This window comes from Odontomachus brunneus, unplaced genomic scaffold, assembly GCF_010583005.1.
Source record: "Odontomachus brunneus isolate Ranch 3 - 2012 unplaced genomic scaffold, Obru_v1 Obru_scaffold_101, whole genome shotgun sequence".
Lineage (NCBI taxonomy): Eukaryota > Metazoa > Arthropoda > Insecta > Hymenoptera > Formicidae > Odontomachus > Odontomachus brunneus.
In genome coordinates this window covers 1,078,845-1,093,994 of record NW_022639551.1, presented here as the reverse complement: position 1 = coordinate 1,093,994, position 15,150 = coordinate 1,078,845, and the positions used below count along the sequence as shown (strand labels likewise).

Here is a 15,150-nt window from a genome sequence, read left to right as displayed (position 1 = left end):
TATATATATATATATATATATATATATATATATATATATATATATATATATATATATATATTTCAAAATTTTCGAGTTATATCAAGAGAAGGTTTTGATTTAGATTTTGCCGCAAAATAAAACATTTCTGCAAATTTTTTTCAAAAAAATAAATAAAGATATCAATATAGAATTTTGACTTATCAAAAAAGACTATTTATCATAATCTTAAATATAAAAAAATATTTAAAAAATTGACATTCTGTCCAGATTTTTTGTACTAAGCGCACTAATGCTGCGCTAATGCCGGACGCCTTTAACTGCTAAGCAACAGCTCGTGTAATAATCTGAAATATACACACAAATAGAGCAAAAAAATTAAAAATTGTAAAATTTGAAATTGCTAGAGGATAAATCTAAATTCTTTGAAAAATTTCCAACAAATTAATATTTTTCCTGAGACATGACATATATAAAAGAAAGAAAACGGAAAAATTACTTTAAATTTTGGGTTTTTAAATATAACAAAAGTTTATCTTCCAATAAATTTTATCTTCCAATAGTATAGTTTTTAAATTTTCTCTTATTCCATTTATTTCAGATTATTACATAAACTGTATCACTAGTCAGTCCGGTTAGTTGACGTCCGGTCAACTCAGCGCAAAAATCTGGACGATGAAATGTTTTTAAATAAAAAATAATTGTTTTATATCTAACCTCTTGTCCACAATCTTGCTTTAATTCTTAAGCCGTAAGAAATTGACCAACCACAGTTGATTATTTTTAAAATAATTTTTAAAATAATTGACTGTGTTTGGCCAATTTATTATGGCTTAAAGCAAGGTTGTGGACAAGGGATAAGAAGATGATAAATAGTATGGTCAAAATCCTCTATTAACTTTATTTATTTCTTAGAAAAAAAATTTGTAAAAACCTCCTATTTTTGGCTATCTAAAAACCAGAATCTTCCCTTCTAATTATAATACGCGAAAGACACCTTGCGTACCAATCTTCAGATAGATCATCTTCTGACTCCGGCAAAGTCGGTTGGTTGAACAAAATGCTGAACAGATAATTATGAACGTCGAGATTCTTTTTTTCATCGACGATCCTCAGTCGCATGACCATGCATTTGCCATCGATCAGTAGTTGCTTGACATATTCTGAGAAGCTGTACGTTGACTTTGTGTTTCAAATAAAAAAAAACTTATTTTATTAATATTGAGATTAACGTTTATATTAATATAACGATTTCAAGGTAGATCACAAAGAAGAAGAGTACCTCGTCAAGTATCTGACAGACTATATCCTCACTCAGTCGTTTGCGTAATTCTTGCTCCACCGTGTAATGTTCTGGCAGTAATTCCTCAACTAGCTCCACGTACGGCGGACTTGTCTTCTTGTCTCTTCTGCGTCCTTCTTCATCCTTGAATATCCATGGGAATAACAACAGACAAGTCTCGTTGCACAACGACGTCGTGAGATGTAGCATCTCTGCCTCGTATCTCGCTTTAGCTTCAGCCTCTATATAACAATATTTACGTTGCATTCAATCACTAACACAAATCGATGTAATCTTCAATTTACGAGGTTACACCACTCTAGTGTCCGAAAATTAAGCGTATTTTTGAAGAACTTTTTGTGGGACAAAGAAATGAATCGAAAATCCGTGCAATAAAGTCTTCTAAACGAATTTTTTATTCATTTCTTTGTTTGCTCACAAAAAAATTCTCCAAAAATACGTTTAATTTTCGGACGCTAGAGTAATGTAACTCCTTAAGTCTTACCCTTTCGGGACTTCCTCGCTGTCTCCTTAGCTATTCTTGCTTCCTCATGGATTTTTAATCGCGTTACTTCTTCTGGACTTCTTTCCGAAACGTCCATTGAGAATCTGTAAGTTTCAGAGATACTTAATACTAGCAAAAGTATGCAAGGAAACTTATTGTTTAGATAAATTTGAAAATATTCCTTAAGAAACACATTTTGTACAGACATGTTGATATTGAGAAAAGAAAAGGAAAGAAAGCATACTCGTGCTCATCGCCGTTTTGAACTCTCTCGAGCTCGGTTGTTAGCATTGTCATAAACTGTGGGCAATGTGCCCCGAACATTAAATTTATCATTCGTCCTTCCTGCCGACAGAGGTAGAAACTAATAATTAATAATTACAATAATAAGTAAATATAATAAATAATAATTAATAACTATAATAATAAATTAATAAATAATTATAAATATATAATTATAATTATAAATATATAAATAATTATAATTATAATAATTATCTTTACGGATATTAGCATCGTACGCGAATGTCTCACTCGAACTTACATGAATAAACATCCACGTGGGTTCGCACTTCCCTTGAAATCTCTGCAGGGCGGTAACGCGATCACAGCTTGCCTGCAAATTCAATGCAACGAAAAAACTTTCTTTACATAAATTTATCCCTAAATGAAATCTAATTCTAACTTTTCTCTGACAGTTACCGTGGCATAACTCAGCGCATCACCTCCAATCTCCATTTTTATCTTTTTCAAGATGCTCACCATACCTGTGCAAGGACCACTCCAATCCGAGTACACATCCACAACTGAGCAACAGCATTAATAATTAACCAAAAACTACTCAATTCCAGCGTTCAGAGAAATCGAAATGAATAAAGAAAGGAATTAAAGGTAACAAAAAAAAATTGTTTTCCTAATGATTCATAGAAATTCATCAAAAACTCACCTACTAATCCCTTTCGTTTCAATACTTTCTCCCATTCTTCGTCATTCAACACCTCCGTCTGCAACGTCGCCGGCGCCACCTTCTTCGCCATTCTTTTCAATGCTTTTCCGCCACCCTGAGATAAAAAAAACAATCGATTAGTTGCATCAATGAACATTTGTCTAAGTGTTTTTAAATTTTCCTTCATAATAGTGAATTTTTCATAAATCCAAAACAACGCAATCCGAGAATCATAAAGAGATAATTATCAGCTTAAAAGTTTCTCTCTGATATCTTTCAAATATGATCTTTTTCATATTGTTTCTTCGTTATTTATTATAAATTTATCGTAATTATATGATCTTTTTTTTCTTTTCAAGGTATTCAGCTCTACCCTTTTGCGATGCAACATCTTCGTAATTTAAACGCTCTCGTGAATAGAAGAAACGCTGATTTTTTCTCGTCAAGAGGCAAAAGCTAAAATCCAAATCGATTGATCTATCTTCGACGGAGTAGAGTGGAATACTGCATTAATCGCGCGTTTTCTGCCGGCTTACATAGGCTCGTCTTCGTTGGCCTTTCTTGTACGGGGATATCGGCGACATGGAGGCACGCGATATAATGTAATGATTAACGAGCTCGCGATACAAATGCACGCACAGGTAATTACGGGGCAGGAAATCGAGGGTTTCGTGAAACAAGTTCTCCTACATTATAGCCTGTCAGAAAGCACTAACCCGGATATTCTCACTAACATCTTCAAAAAAGGACGTTCGCAATCTTATAAAGTATATATTCAGTATCTGCTTATTGCATGGCAAAACATACAATTTCCTGGAAGATAAATACGGCCAGCCTTTATATTCGTATCCATAGGTTTCTCATCTTATTGACAAACTATAAGTATTCGCTAGCTATAAATATTTGATATCTATATGTCAACAAATTCTAATTGCAGAGAGGAGCATCAGATTAGTTATTTTGTATTATACTCAATTATTTATTTTAGTTTATGAAAACATAATAAACAAATCTTTTGTAAATGTTATACATTTAGTACTGTTTGAAAAATTAAAAATAATAATGTAACACTGTTTAAAAAAAAAGAGATAGATACATTGTTATAAAATAAAAATAAATATACTACTATACTTCTCTGTTGAAAAAATCCGATTAAAATGGATAAAAATATATACAAATTTTATTGAAATACTATATGACTTTATCTAAATTTATTATTTCTGTCGGAAATTTCTCATATTTCATATAGAAAAATTATCAATTTCTTTCATTTTATATAATGTAACTTACTTTAAACTCTATTATACTAAACAATTTAATATTTATTTAAATATACATGCTTTTTTTGCAAATTTTATCATTTTTTCTTTTTATCAAATATATGTGTTTCAATTACATAGATTTTCCATATCTAATTATATCAAAATTTTTTTAGCAGGATTGTGAGAGAGAGAAAGAGAGAGAGAGAGAGAGAGAAAGTCATACTATATTAGGCTCAAATAAAACTCTCTATACTAAGAGAAAAAATATCTAAAAAATAAGGATTATTTATTAAGTGGATATTAATAACATATTTACTTCATAAATTTAAATTCTTTTATTTAAATTAAATAAACAATCCCTTTCATGAAAAGCTAAAGTTTCAAGAATATATATTTTCTTATTTGAAAAGTATTTTATATTAGGATAAATAAATATATTATTAATATCCACTGAATAAATATACAGATAACACAGAGAATTCAAAAAGAATTCAAAAAGATTGAATATGTCACCAATTCTAAGTTCATTTTCAGATGCAAAAAGAATTCTTCAGAGTTCAGTTCAGTAAAAAGAATTCTTTTCGTATCTGAAAATAAACTCAAAATTGGTGACTTACGATTGAATTTTTTTTTAATTCATTGTACTATCTGGGTATTTTTTTATTTCTTGTTTTTTTCTTTTAGTGTTTTCTTTATCTTATATTTTTAATTATTAACCGCTTCTTTTGCGCTCCTTAATATAAATTTTCATGTTTGTTGTGTTAAAAGAAAACTTATAATTGTATCCATAAAAATCTACTAATTTACCGGTCAAATAATTCAACGACGGGTCACGTTGCATCGCATTTGAGAAGTTCTGCGTGAGATCGATTGCGTGTCACAAGCGATTATCTCTTGGCGATGAGACGAGGATATTTTAACAATTAAACTGCGCGACTTGCACGTCGATAAATAGCCACCGTCCTTGTTGATTTCTGGATGTCTCGTTGCTACGCGACAATATTAGGGTCTTGTGCGATTATTTGCCTACGCGGGTACATTTCAGTTTTGCGAGGAAACGACAATCAAGATAGCAATAATCTGTTTTTCTTGTCACACATTTACTTTCTGTTTTCTGATAATTTTCTCTTCAACATTTTATCTGAATTTCCAATGTTTGCAAATTTGCAAATATTTATTTATCGTATTTTCTTGCGTTTAGTTTATCAATCCAAAAATCCTGCAATATTTACAGAGCTCGAAGGGGAAACTGGACATCAACGTGTATCGGTTTATTAACACTAGATGGCATCTGTGCATGTGTTTAGAATGCTCCGGTAAAATGTAACTTGGAGCTACTTGAAGCCTTTAGTAGTTTAGTTCAATTTTATTTGTTTTGTTTGTCTTTACAAATGATTCTAGGTGAATTATTCGATGATATCGCAAGTTGTGCCTATATGTGTGTGTCAATGGAATCAAATATTTTAAAAGACTATTGAATCGTGATCGTCGATTCTTTTGAAGCACGGTAATTATTTAAAACAATCCATTATTGACATTGGTAATAGTAGCATGGATTACTGGTATTTGATAGCTTGTAAATATACAAATCGATCAAAATTTGTTTTTTAAAGATACCGTTCTATTTTCAAAGTATCGAGTAAGTGAATATGCAAGTTTAAAGGTTAGATTTCTGTCATAATGTTTATTTTGATGATAGATATTCCCAGCAAGTTATATGTGATAACGTAATCAACATTTAAATTTTCTTTAATTATAATTCCAAGGAATCCTGAATTATAATTTTTTTACATATGTATATAATTGTGTCACTTTATATGAAAAATTGCAATTTGAAATAATAAATAGCAGAAAATAAATTGATAAAATTATAAATATTAAATACATATATATATATATGTATATTAATTTACAGAAATACATTTATAACAAAAGGTTTTACAAATAATTATCTAAAACATTTATAAACATGTTTGGCAAAGAAGCTGTCAAACTCATAACAGAGCTTGATATGTATGAAGATATCGGTCCATTTAAAGTAAGTATCAAAAAAATATTCTAATAACATTCTTTGTAATATTCTGTTTTACTTAGTATTCTAAATAAAGTAGTGGCTTCTAAAACAGTTTATAATAGTTTCTAAATAAAATTAATTTACTGATAATTTACAGGAGCAGCTGCTGCGACAAGTTTTCGAAGAAATGCAAATGCTGTATGAAGCAAACTTAGTGGACAGGTATATTTATTTTCATAACCAGCATTAACTTCATTTTCTATTCTCTAAGATGTAAAGGACTAATTCATAAGAAGTTGTCGTTTTTTTAAATTTGATTGTATATTGTCCAAGCACAATCTTGCTAAAAAAAATTTGATAGAATTAGATAAGAAAAATCTGTATAACTAAACATAAGTAATATATATGTAAACATATATTTGATGAAAAGAAAAAAAATTACACAGAAAAGTATATTTAGATAAATATTTAATTATTTAGTAATATTTAATAATTATTTAATAATTATTTAATAATTATTTAATAATTATGTTAAAATTATGTTAAGTTACATCATATAAAAGTTAAAAGTAAGTTACATTATATAAAATAAAAGAAATTGATAATTTTTCTATATGAAATTTCCAACAGAAATAATAAGTTTAGATAAAGTCATATAGTATTAATCATATAGTATATCAATAAAATTTGTACATATTTTTATCCATCTTGAACGGACTTGTTAAACAGAGAAGTATCGGAAATTCAAAGAATTCTTGTTAAAAGAAAAAAGAAAAACTGATTCGAAAATATTCGAGGAACTCTTGCACGAAAATAGAATCAATTTCTGATACATTAAAATGACAAAATATTGCGTAAACGGTCCGATATAGCAGCGAGTATCGACAGCAATATAATTGAATAATAAAAAAATTTTTGATAACGGGGAGTTTCAATGGGGGCGGTATTCTTTACAGACTTTCCTTGTTTTCAGTAACGCGATACAGAACGAAGGGAACAATGCGTTGTTGCCGTCCGTACGCTTTCGACATACAGCTCTGCTGAGAAACAAAAGATGTGTCCTGGCTTATCTGTATCATCGTATCAAGCGATTACGCAAGATGCGGTGGGAATTGGGCAGCATTTTACCGACTGAAATTACCGCCAACTTGCTGAACGCGGAACTGCAGTGGTTTCAGAATTACAATAAATCTTTAGCCACTTACATGAGATCGATCGGGGACGATCACGGATTGAACTTGACTGTGAACATGAGTCCGCCGAAGACACTTTACGTCGAGGTGAGTAATATTGGGAGAAACAATATCTTAAAGATAAAATGTATTTATTCAGTGGGCACTGTATTCAGACAAAGGTACTGAACATAGCATGCAAACGTTTAATGTATATTTTTGACATTATTTTAAACAGCACAAACATATACTTGTTTTAAGAAATTTATTACGTCATAATTTAAGTAAAAATATTCACTTTTTATTAGTATAATAATTCTGAATTAATTTCGTTCTCTTTTTGCGGCAAAATAAACAACAATTTTCATGATATCTTTTATGTACTGAAAAAATTCTCATTGTATGAAGATACATCTTTGCATATTTGTGCTAGTCAAATAGGTAATATGCTGAAATAGGTGTAATAACATATTTATTTATTGTAATAAACATCTGTATACTGAGAAAACGTTTTTTTTTTTTAATCAAGAAATATACATTTTGTTAGAATTGTACACACAGAAAAATATATATTGTATTCAAGTAAATGTTATTTGTTTCATATATTTTATAAGTTTATATGTCTGCAAATCTACCATAAGCTCGTCATAAACATCAAATTTATTCAAAATATGTTCTGAATCTTAGTAAATTTAATATTTCAATCGAGAATATTCAATGAAAACAAAAATTCGGTTTGCTTACTACATAGAGTTGAAACAACTTTCTTTTTTATGAAGTTTTGTGATATTCTTCTCTAAAGAAAATAAACTCTTCTTTTGAATATATAATAATGAACTCTTCCCAAATTTGTGGTCAGTATATTTTAAAACTATTATCAAAAAATATGCTTTGCTGAAAATTACCATTAAAAAAACCACTTAAAAAAGAAAGTAAACTAAATAATTGCTTGTCTTAGCAATATAATATCTTTTTATATAGTTTTTGTTAAAAGCAATTATTTAATATATGTAAATAAAAGAATTTAAATTTAAGTAAGTATATTTTTAGTGTCCATTAAATATTTTTTTTTTAGATATTTTGCTTCAATATATAAGTGAAAGTCGTTAAACTTCAGGAGAAATCAAGTGCTTTGTATAATTTGATATTTTGGACTTCCACAGTGTGAGGAAATGCTTGATCTGGCTTTCAATTTTGGAGCTGCGTTCTACGTGATATTGTTTCCAACGTTTCGCGAACTTTTTCAAGAAGAAGAACGACCGAAAAATTTAACCTGAAAATTATATTTCGGCCTGAAAATTTCAGGTCGTTCCTCTCCTTAAAAAGTGAATTAGTAATGTTCACGAAACGTCAGAAGCTAATTCACAAAATACGCGATACCAACTCAGAAGCCGAATCAAGCTTAATATTTAAATAATTAGCGATTTAATATGCTTAAATCAGAGACTCACGCGAACGATAATCAAATGATGATGCAAGATATAACTTATGTACAATGCTGAGTGATAATAAGTACAATTGTTCCAGGTGAAGTGCTTGACCGACTTCGGCAAGTTGGAGCTCGACGATGGCGAGGTGGTTACGCTTAAGAAGAACACATATCATCTACTGCCAAGAGCCACGTGCGAACCGCTAATCAGGCAAGGTATACTTGAACATCGTGAGTGATATTTGCGCATAATATTATCTGCGATATACACCGTGAAGAAAGAAATCAAGGTCTCCTTTCATTCTTGTTGTTTCTATCGTTTTTACGTCGCGCCCACTGAACTCTACCAATATCTCGCGTTTAGCGATTCTACCCACATTTTAGTGGTATATTTTCAGATGACCTTACAGTCTATGGGTGTGACAATAAACGTTTATTTTATCAGACAACGGCAATGAACTACTTTGACCTTTCCTCTTAAATTAGCCGATTCGGTGGGATGACTTTCGTGCGGTGAAATGTTATCACAGGAAGAACACGCTTTTACTTATATTATTACGGGGATTTCGAGTGCAAGCGTAGCACGGCAGACTATACACTAGTCTACCACGCTAGAGTTCGATTCCCAAAGGAAAGGAAAATTTTCGGACGCTCGCACTCTCCGTTCTTGGTATGCGTGGCAAAACCCTCCGAGAATATAGGATAAGAAATATAAGGATAAGAAACCCAAAAAGGAAAGAAATTTGCCAATATAGGTTTAAGATACATATAGGATAAAGAAAAAAATATATAAGGAAGGAAGGAATAAAGGAGGAAGGAAGAAAAAGGATAGGTTAAGATATAAGATTTTGTTCTTTTCAACTGAACTAGTGCTGCACTAGAACTGCACTGGTTCGGAACTGGAACGAGTACAGCAAAAGTTTCATAGATTCAGACATGTCAGATAGGATGGAAAAGAACGCCATAGTGCAGGAAACAACATGGTGCAACACATAATTTTAGATGCAAATAATTCTTCAGATGAAGAATTTACTGTACTTGCGTTAATGTATGTATCTCAATTGCCCGAAGAACCTATCTGGGATATTGCCACCTTCATTCCTTTTAATTTCTGCAATATTTATCTGTTCCATCTTCATAGATTTGTTCTTTTCACCTGAACTACTTGCACTGGTACAGTAACTTTTATCCTTGCACTGCACTGCACTGCTTGCACTGAACCTGTTTTCTGTTCCTGCGCTGCTGAACTGGTGCAATAAATTAGAATGAGACAAGTATATTTTTTCTCGCTCTAACTTATTGCACCAGTTCAGCAGTGCAGGAACGAAAAACAAACCTACTAGCTCCAGACTCAGTGCAAGCAATTCAGTGAACTGTTGCATTAAGTTGCTTGGAAAGAACAGTAACCTCTGACGTCACTTCTGCTAGAAAGAACGCACCAGTGTACACTTCTTGAACTAATGCAAGAAATTCAGCTGGAAAGAACAAACCTATAAATAGGTTAAGATACGAGGAAAAGGAAAAATGTAAAAAGGGTATAGAAATTTAAGGAAAAGAATATACATAGATACTTCTTGGCGAGAAGCTGAAGTGGAAAAATAAAATAAAAATAATACGATACGATATTACGGGGATTTCCCGAGTATAGTAGCTTCGCGACAACGGCAGTGCGAAGCAGTCTCGTACTCAATCGCACTAAGCACAGTTCTCACACAATTTTGCCGATAGCGCGGGAGCTTTCTGTTTTATCGTACTCATTTATGCAGTTTCTTTCTCGGTAAGAGTCGGTTAATCGTCTGCTATCTGCTATCTCATGTAACTATTTTGGGTTTCCTTGTGGTACTACAGAGAGAAAAAGAAAAAGATAACAGTGGACAGTTGCGGTCTGCAACTTCGAAGAAAGAAGGGAGGGTGTCGGCACATTTTACAGTGAGTGATCAGTGCAAAGATTTCGGTGCAGTTCGACTGATAATCAGTAATGACGATGCGATTCAGAGTCGCGATGTCTCGTAACAACGGGTAAGACATCAAAAATATTTTTGCGAGATCTCTCTTTGGGGAAGGATTTAAAAATCCGACTGTGAATGCCATATTTTTAACCCTTCGTTGATAAATCTATTTTTTCACTGTTTAGTTTGACACACTGGCTCCGTGAAAATTTTTCTGATATGCCTTTACTGAAGGAAAAGTTCGGGTCGAGACAGTAAAAAAATATCCAGTAAGCAAATTGAGCGCAGACTGCACGCAGATTGGCAGCAAATTTGATAAAAAACCACAGCAAAACCATAGCCATCTGTGTCTACATTAGGCTACGGTTTTGGCGACAGATCTTGCTGTCGGACAATTGGTGCCAAATTTGCAGCAAAAACCGCGCAAAGCTTGCAACGCAGCAAAGTCTGCGCGGTTTCTGCCGCCAATCTGCCGTCAAATCGCTACAAGTTCTGCGTAGTTTTTGCTGCAAATCTGCAGCAATTATCCGACAAGCTCTGGCGCATATTTGGCGGCAATTTGGCAGTAAGATTTGATATAACAGATCCTGCATCAAATTTGTTATCTATTTGCCATCAAAAGTTAATAGCAAGCTCTGCTCGAAATCTATTCGCGCAGGTTTGGCTATCTGGGTAAGAGGTTTTTACGAATTTTTTTCAAAGAGATAATTAAAGATATCAATATAATATTTTTATCGTATTGTCTATCTATTGTTTTATAATTATGAGAAAATTATTAAAGAAAATTTAAATTCCGTTTAAATATGTTTTGTGTTGAGTGCAGTGTCGTCGAATGTTTCTAATTGCAGCTCGTATAATAATCTAAAATAAATAGGAAAAGAAATTTTAAAAACTATCAAATTGCTGGAGAATAAATTTAAATTCTTTAGAAAATTCCCAAAATTAATATTTTTCTTAAGACATTAAATAAAAAAGAAAGAGAGAACATAACTTCGAAATATCGCCACTTTATTAAGTATCAACTCTCTACATATAACAAAAGTTTATTCTTAAATTTAATACAGTTTTTTAATTTTCTCTCTTATTCTATTTGCTTCAAATTGTTATATAAACTGTAATATTGCCTATTAGTTAGGGGCGTCCGGTGACGCATTCAGCAAAGAAACTTAGATGACGAAAATTCAGTTCTTTAATAAAAATAATTTTTTATACTTGACATAAATAATATGATCAAAACTTTATATTGATATTTTATACATTTCTTTGAAAAAAATGGTAAAAACTTCCTATTTTTTCGGTTCCTAAACCAGGAACTCTCCTTCAAATATTTATAAATGTGCTCATCTAGAATACAGATTTTTTGATTGCATAAAAAATAAATTCGCCGCTATCATTATATTTGAAACAGATAATTTAAGGTAAGTACGTAATTTAAGGTAAGATTCAACAATTATTCCAGGGTTGGGAAGTAACTTGTTACTTGTAACGAAGTTACAGTTACAGTTACATTTTTTCGATAACTGTAATTTAACTTAGTTACTTATTTTTAGTAACTTTTATTTTTAGTAGTTTGTAACTTTTTTAACAGTTACTTTAATAGTTACTTGGGGAACGTAAAATAAAATTAAAATTATATGGTAATCGTATATTAATTTAATAAATTTATCATTTATCAATATTTAATAAATTTATTTATAGAATATGTGATTAAATTCTTTTACCTTTCTACAAGACTATCATTAAATTTTTGTTATATTAAGTACATATTTAAAATTTATTAAAATAAACTAATTAATATAATGTGATAGATATTAATTATAAAATGCAATCGTTACATTTTAGTAAAACTTAAAATGTAAGATTTTCGTATTTACAATACGAAAATTTACAATCATATAAAAAAAGTAACTAAAAGTAAGTAACGACTCGTTACTTTTTGAGTAACTGTAACTGTAACGAGTTACTTTTCATAGCCAGTAACTTGTAACTATAATTAGTTACATTTTCAGCAAAGGGAACTGTAACTGTAACTAGTTACTTTTAAAAAGTAACTTTCCCAACCCTGAACTATTCTTCGTTTTTTGCTTAATTATCGTTCAATTTGGCCCATGATTACAATTTACGCTAATAAGGGCGAGTAAAATTTACTCGCTCATCCTTAATTATTTTATCGTAAACTTCAAAGACTTCGCTTGAAGAACCAGAGAAAAGGTGCGAGTGACTTTTACTCTCTTCGTCGCTGCTTAATATTCTACGGGCGCTAATCGGGAACACAATCATGAACTATGAGCAATTCTCCAGACAGCTACGCGACGCAATTATAAACGATATCGTAGACACTGTTTATCTAGGTGTTTATCCTTTCCGCAAAAGTAGCATTGCGCATTGCCGCGCTAGAGCGCAGTATCGTGCGTCATCTGATTTGTTTTTCTCGAGTTTATTGAAAGCTGATGGGGGGGCTACGAAGAAATATGCGCGGTATTTATTCTCAGTTTCGACATTTAATCCTCTGACGCACTTCGGGAGACACAAAATAATTTTGGTCTTTTTTTCCAGCGTCGTTAATTTATTCGGGCTCGAATTTATTCACGAATTACGCAGCGAATAATATAAATAGACAATTTTCATAAATATGTATAATAATAACGCATCGAGCGTATTGCGTAGATTATCCGCACATGTTTCGAATGTATTTCAAAAGAAAGTTCAGGGCCGAGCGCCAAAACTACCGGGAAGACGAATACCACGTTGCTCGTAATTCAAACGCCAAATAACATTAACAATGCACGCTGTCGAGCTTGCCCTCTTCGTCGAGTCAGCGTACTTTCCCGACTCTGCGTCGCTTATTTAAATAATAATGCTATTCGCCTTTCAAAGACGCATCTAATGAATGTTAAGGTATTGTACGGTATCACTCGCGGGCTGCACTCGCGTGCATAATTGCAGGTATGATTTCGTATGCAGCGTTTATCGCGCACGCATACAATCGCACACGTGCATACTTATGCGTTTCAGTACTCATTGATAAGTAATGCAGTAATGAAAAGTGACACTCGACATTATAAGCGATTTCCGCGACGTTTAACCCACGTAAAAAGGAATATATACATAATTATATAAAATTGTGCATATATAATTTTATATATATAAAATTAAAATTATAGAAAATATATTTATATTACATATTTAAATTATATATATATATATATATATATATATATATATATATATATATTATATATAGGGTGTCAAATTGCTGGAGGATGAACTTAAATCCTTTGAAAAATTCCCAAAATTAATATTTTTCTTGGGACACTAAATAAAAAAGAAAGAGAGAACATAACTTATAACTTCCCATCACTACCACATTTTCTCCTAATGACGGATTCCTGAGGTAGTTTGAAGAAAAAAATCCTAATGCAAATATGTTGAGGCTATAATACTTTTCAAATTATAAACAATTAAAGTTGATCAGTTATATTGGCTAAAGTACGCGCGCTCAGGTACGGTACAACACAGAGTGGTATAGGTGCATGCACATGTCACTCCTTTTCCAAATATTATCCTACGAGTTCCTACTTTATAGATAAAAAATCGATATTCTTGACATATGCATATTATGTGTATTAATTTGATTTAATTTATTTTAATAGTTTACAAGAAATATTGATCGATTTATTGATATGTAGCAATCTTCTTTATCACAAGTGAGAATTTGCATAAGATATGAAATAGTTGTAAATCTCTGAAAGAAACGTCAAATGTGTCACAGCTTATTGATTCTCATAAATGTATTGTGTGATATTTTATTCATAACATTTTGAAGAAATTATTATTTGTGATGTTTATTTAAATGATAGAAAAGACAGATTATTATTACATACATTATTGTATGTATTGAACTTCCGTATCAATATTTGGAAAAGGAGCGACATGTGCATGCACCTGTATCACTGTATGCTGTACCGTACCTGAGCGCACGTACTTTAGTCAATATAATTGGTCAACTTTAATCGTTTATAATTTAAAAAGTATTATAGCTTATAGATATTTTTTCATTAGGATTTTTTTCTTCAAATTACCTCAGAAATCTGTATATATACAGGGTGTATCATTTAAGTTGACACAACACGCAAAATCTCAGCCCTATTATTGATGAAATATAATTACTTCTCATTTGAAAACTATTATAGCCTCGATATTTTTGTATGAAAGTTCTCGTTTTAAAATGTTCTAAAGAATCTGCCATTAAAATAACATCCGGTAGTTTCGGGACACTCTGTATGTATGTATGTATATGTGTATATATATATATATATATATATATATATATATATATATACACATATACATACATACATACAGAGTGTCCCGAAACTACCGGATGTTATTTTAATGGCAGATTCTTTAGAACATTTTAAAACGAAAACTTTCATACAAAAGAAAAATATATATATATATAAAATTATAAATATATTTCTTTTTATTATTCAACTACATCTTTTTATTATTCAATTATATCACTGCCAGTATTAGTGAACAAGTATATTTCATAACCAGCATTAACTTCATTTTCTATTCTCTAAGATGTAAAGGACTAATTCATAAGAAG

The 15,150-nt window shown here is 31.1% G+C and overlaps 2 protein-coding genes across 8 annotated transcripts in view; one reads left to right on the top strand and one right to left on the bottom strand.

Moving 5' to 3' along the window:
* The window catches only part of LOC116848845, a 22,344-nt gene that overhangs the window by 1,401 nt on the left and 5,793 nt on the right, over nucleotides 1–15,150 (bottom strand). The window contains exons 1-8 of one of the 7 annotated variants that reach the window (XM_032825377.1): nucleotides 9,628–10,060; nucleotides 2,713–2,827; nucleotides 2,469–2,572; nucleotides 2,311–2,382; nucleotides 2,011–2,111; nucleotides 1,767–1,870; nucleotides 1,262–1,503; nucleotides 977–1,161 (exon numbers count right to left, since the gene is read on the bottom strand). In XM_032825377.1, coding sequence (XP_032681268.1) covers nucleotides 977–1,161; nucleotides 1,262–1,503; nucleotides 1,767–1,870; nucleotides 2,011–2,111; nucleotides 2,311–2,382; nucleotides 2,469–2,572; nucleotides 2,713–2,803 — 899 coding nt within the window. In that variant the 5' untranslated portion in view covers nucleotides 2,804–2,827; nucleotides 9,628–10,060. Of the gene's footprint in view, nucleotides 1–976; nucleotides 1,162–1,261; nucleotides 1,504–1,766; nucleotides 1,871–2,010; nucleotides 2,112–2,310; nucleotides 2,383–2,468; nucleotides 2,573–2,712; nucleotides 2,828–3,085; nucleotides 3,209–4,781; nucleotides 5,104–9,627; nucleotides 10,061–15,150 lie in introns of those variants that run through there. The other 6 variants (XM_032825376.1, XM_032825375.1, XM_032825373.1 and 3 more) reach the window with 6 other exon arrangements.
* Nucleotides 5,287–9,038, top strand: LOC116848846 (DNA replication complex GINS protein PSF1-like). The gene is made up of 5 exons (XM_032825378.1): nucleotides 5,287–5,481; nucleotides 5,890–6,012; nucleotides 6,146–6,210; nucleotides 6,962–7,268; nucleotides 8,688–9,038. Exons 2-5 carry the CDS (start codon nucleotides 5,944–5,946, stop codon nucleotides 8,826–8,828), a joined length of 582 nt encoding a protein of 193 aa, XP_032681269.1. The 5' UTR covers nucleotides 5,287–5,481; nucleotides 5,890–5,943; the 3' UTR covers nucleotides 8,829–9,038.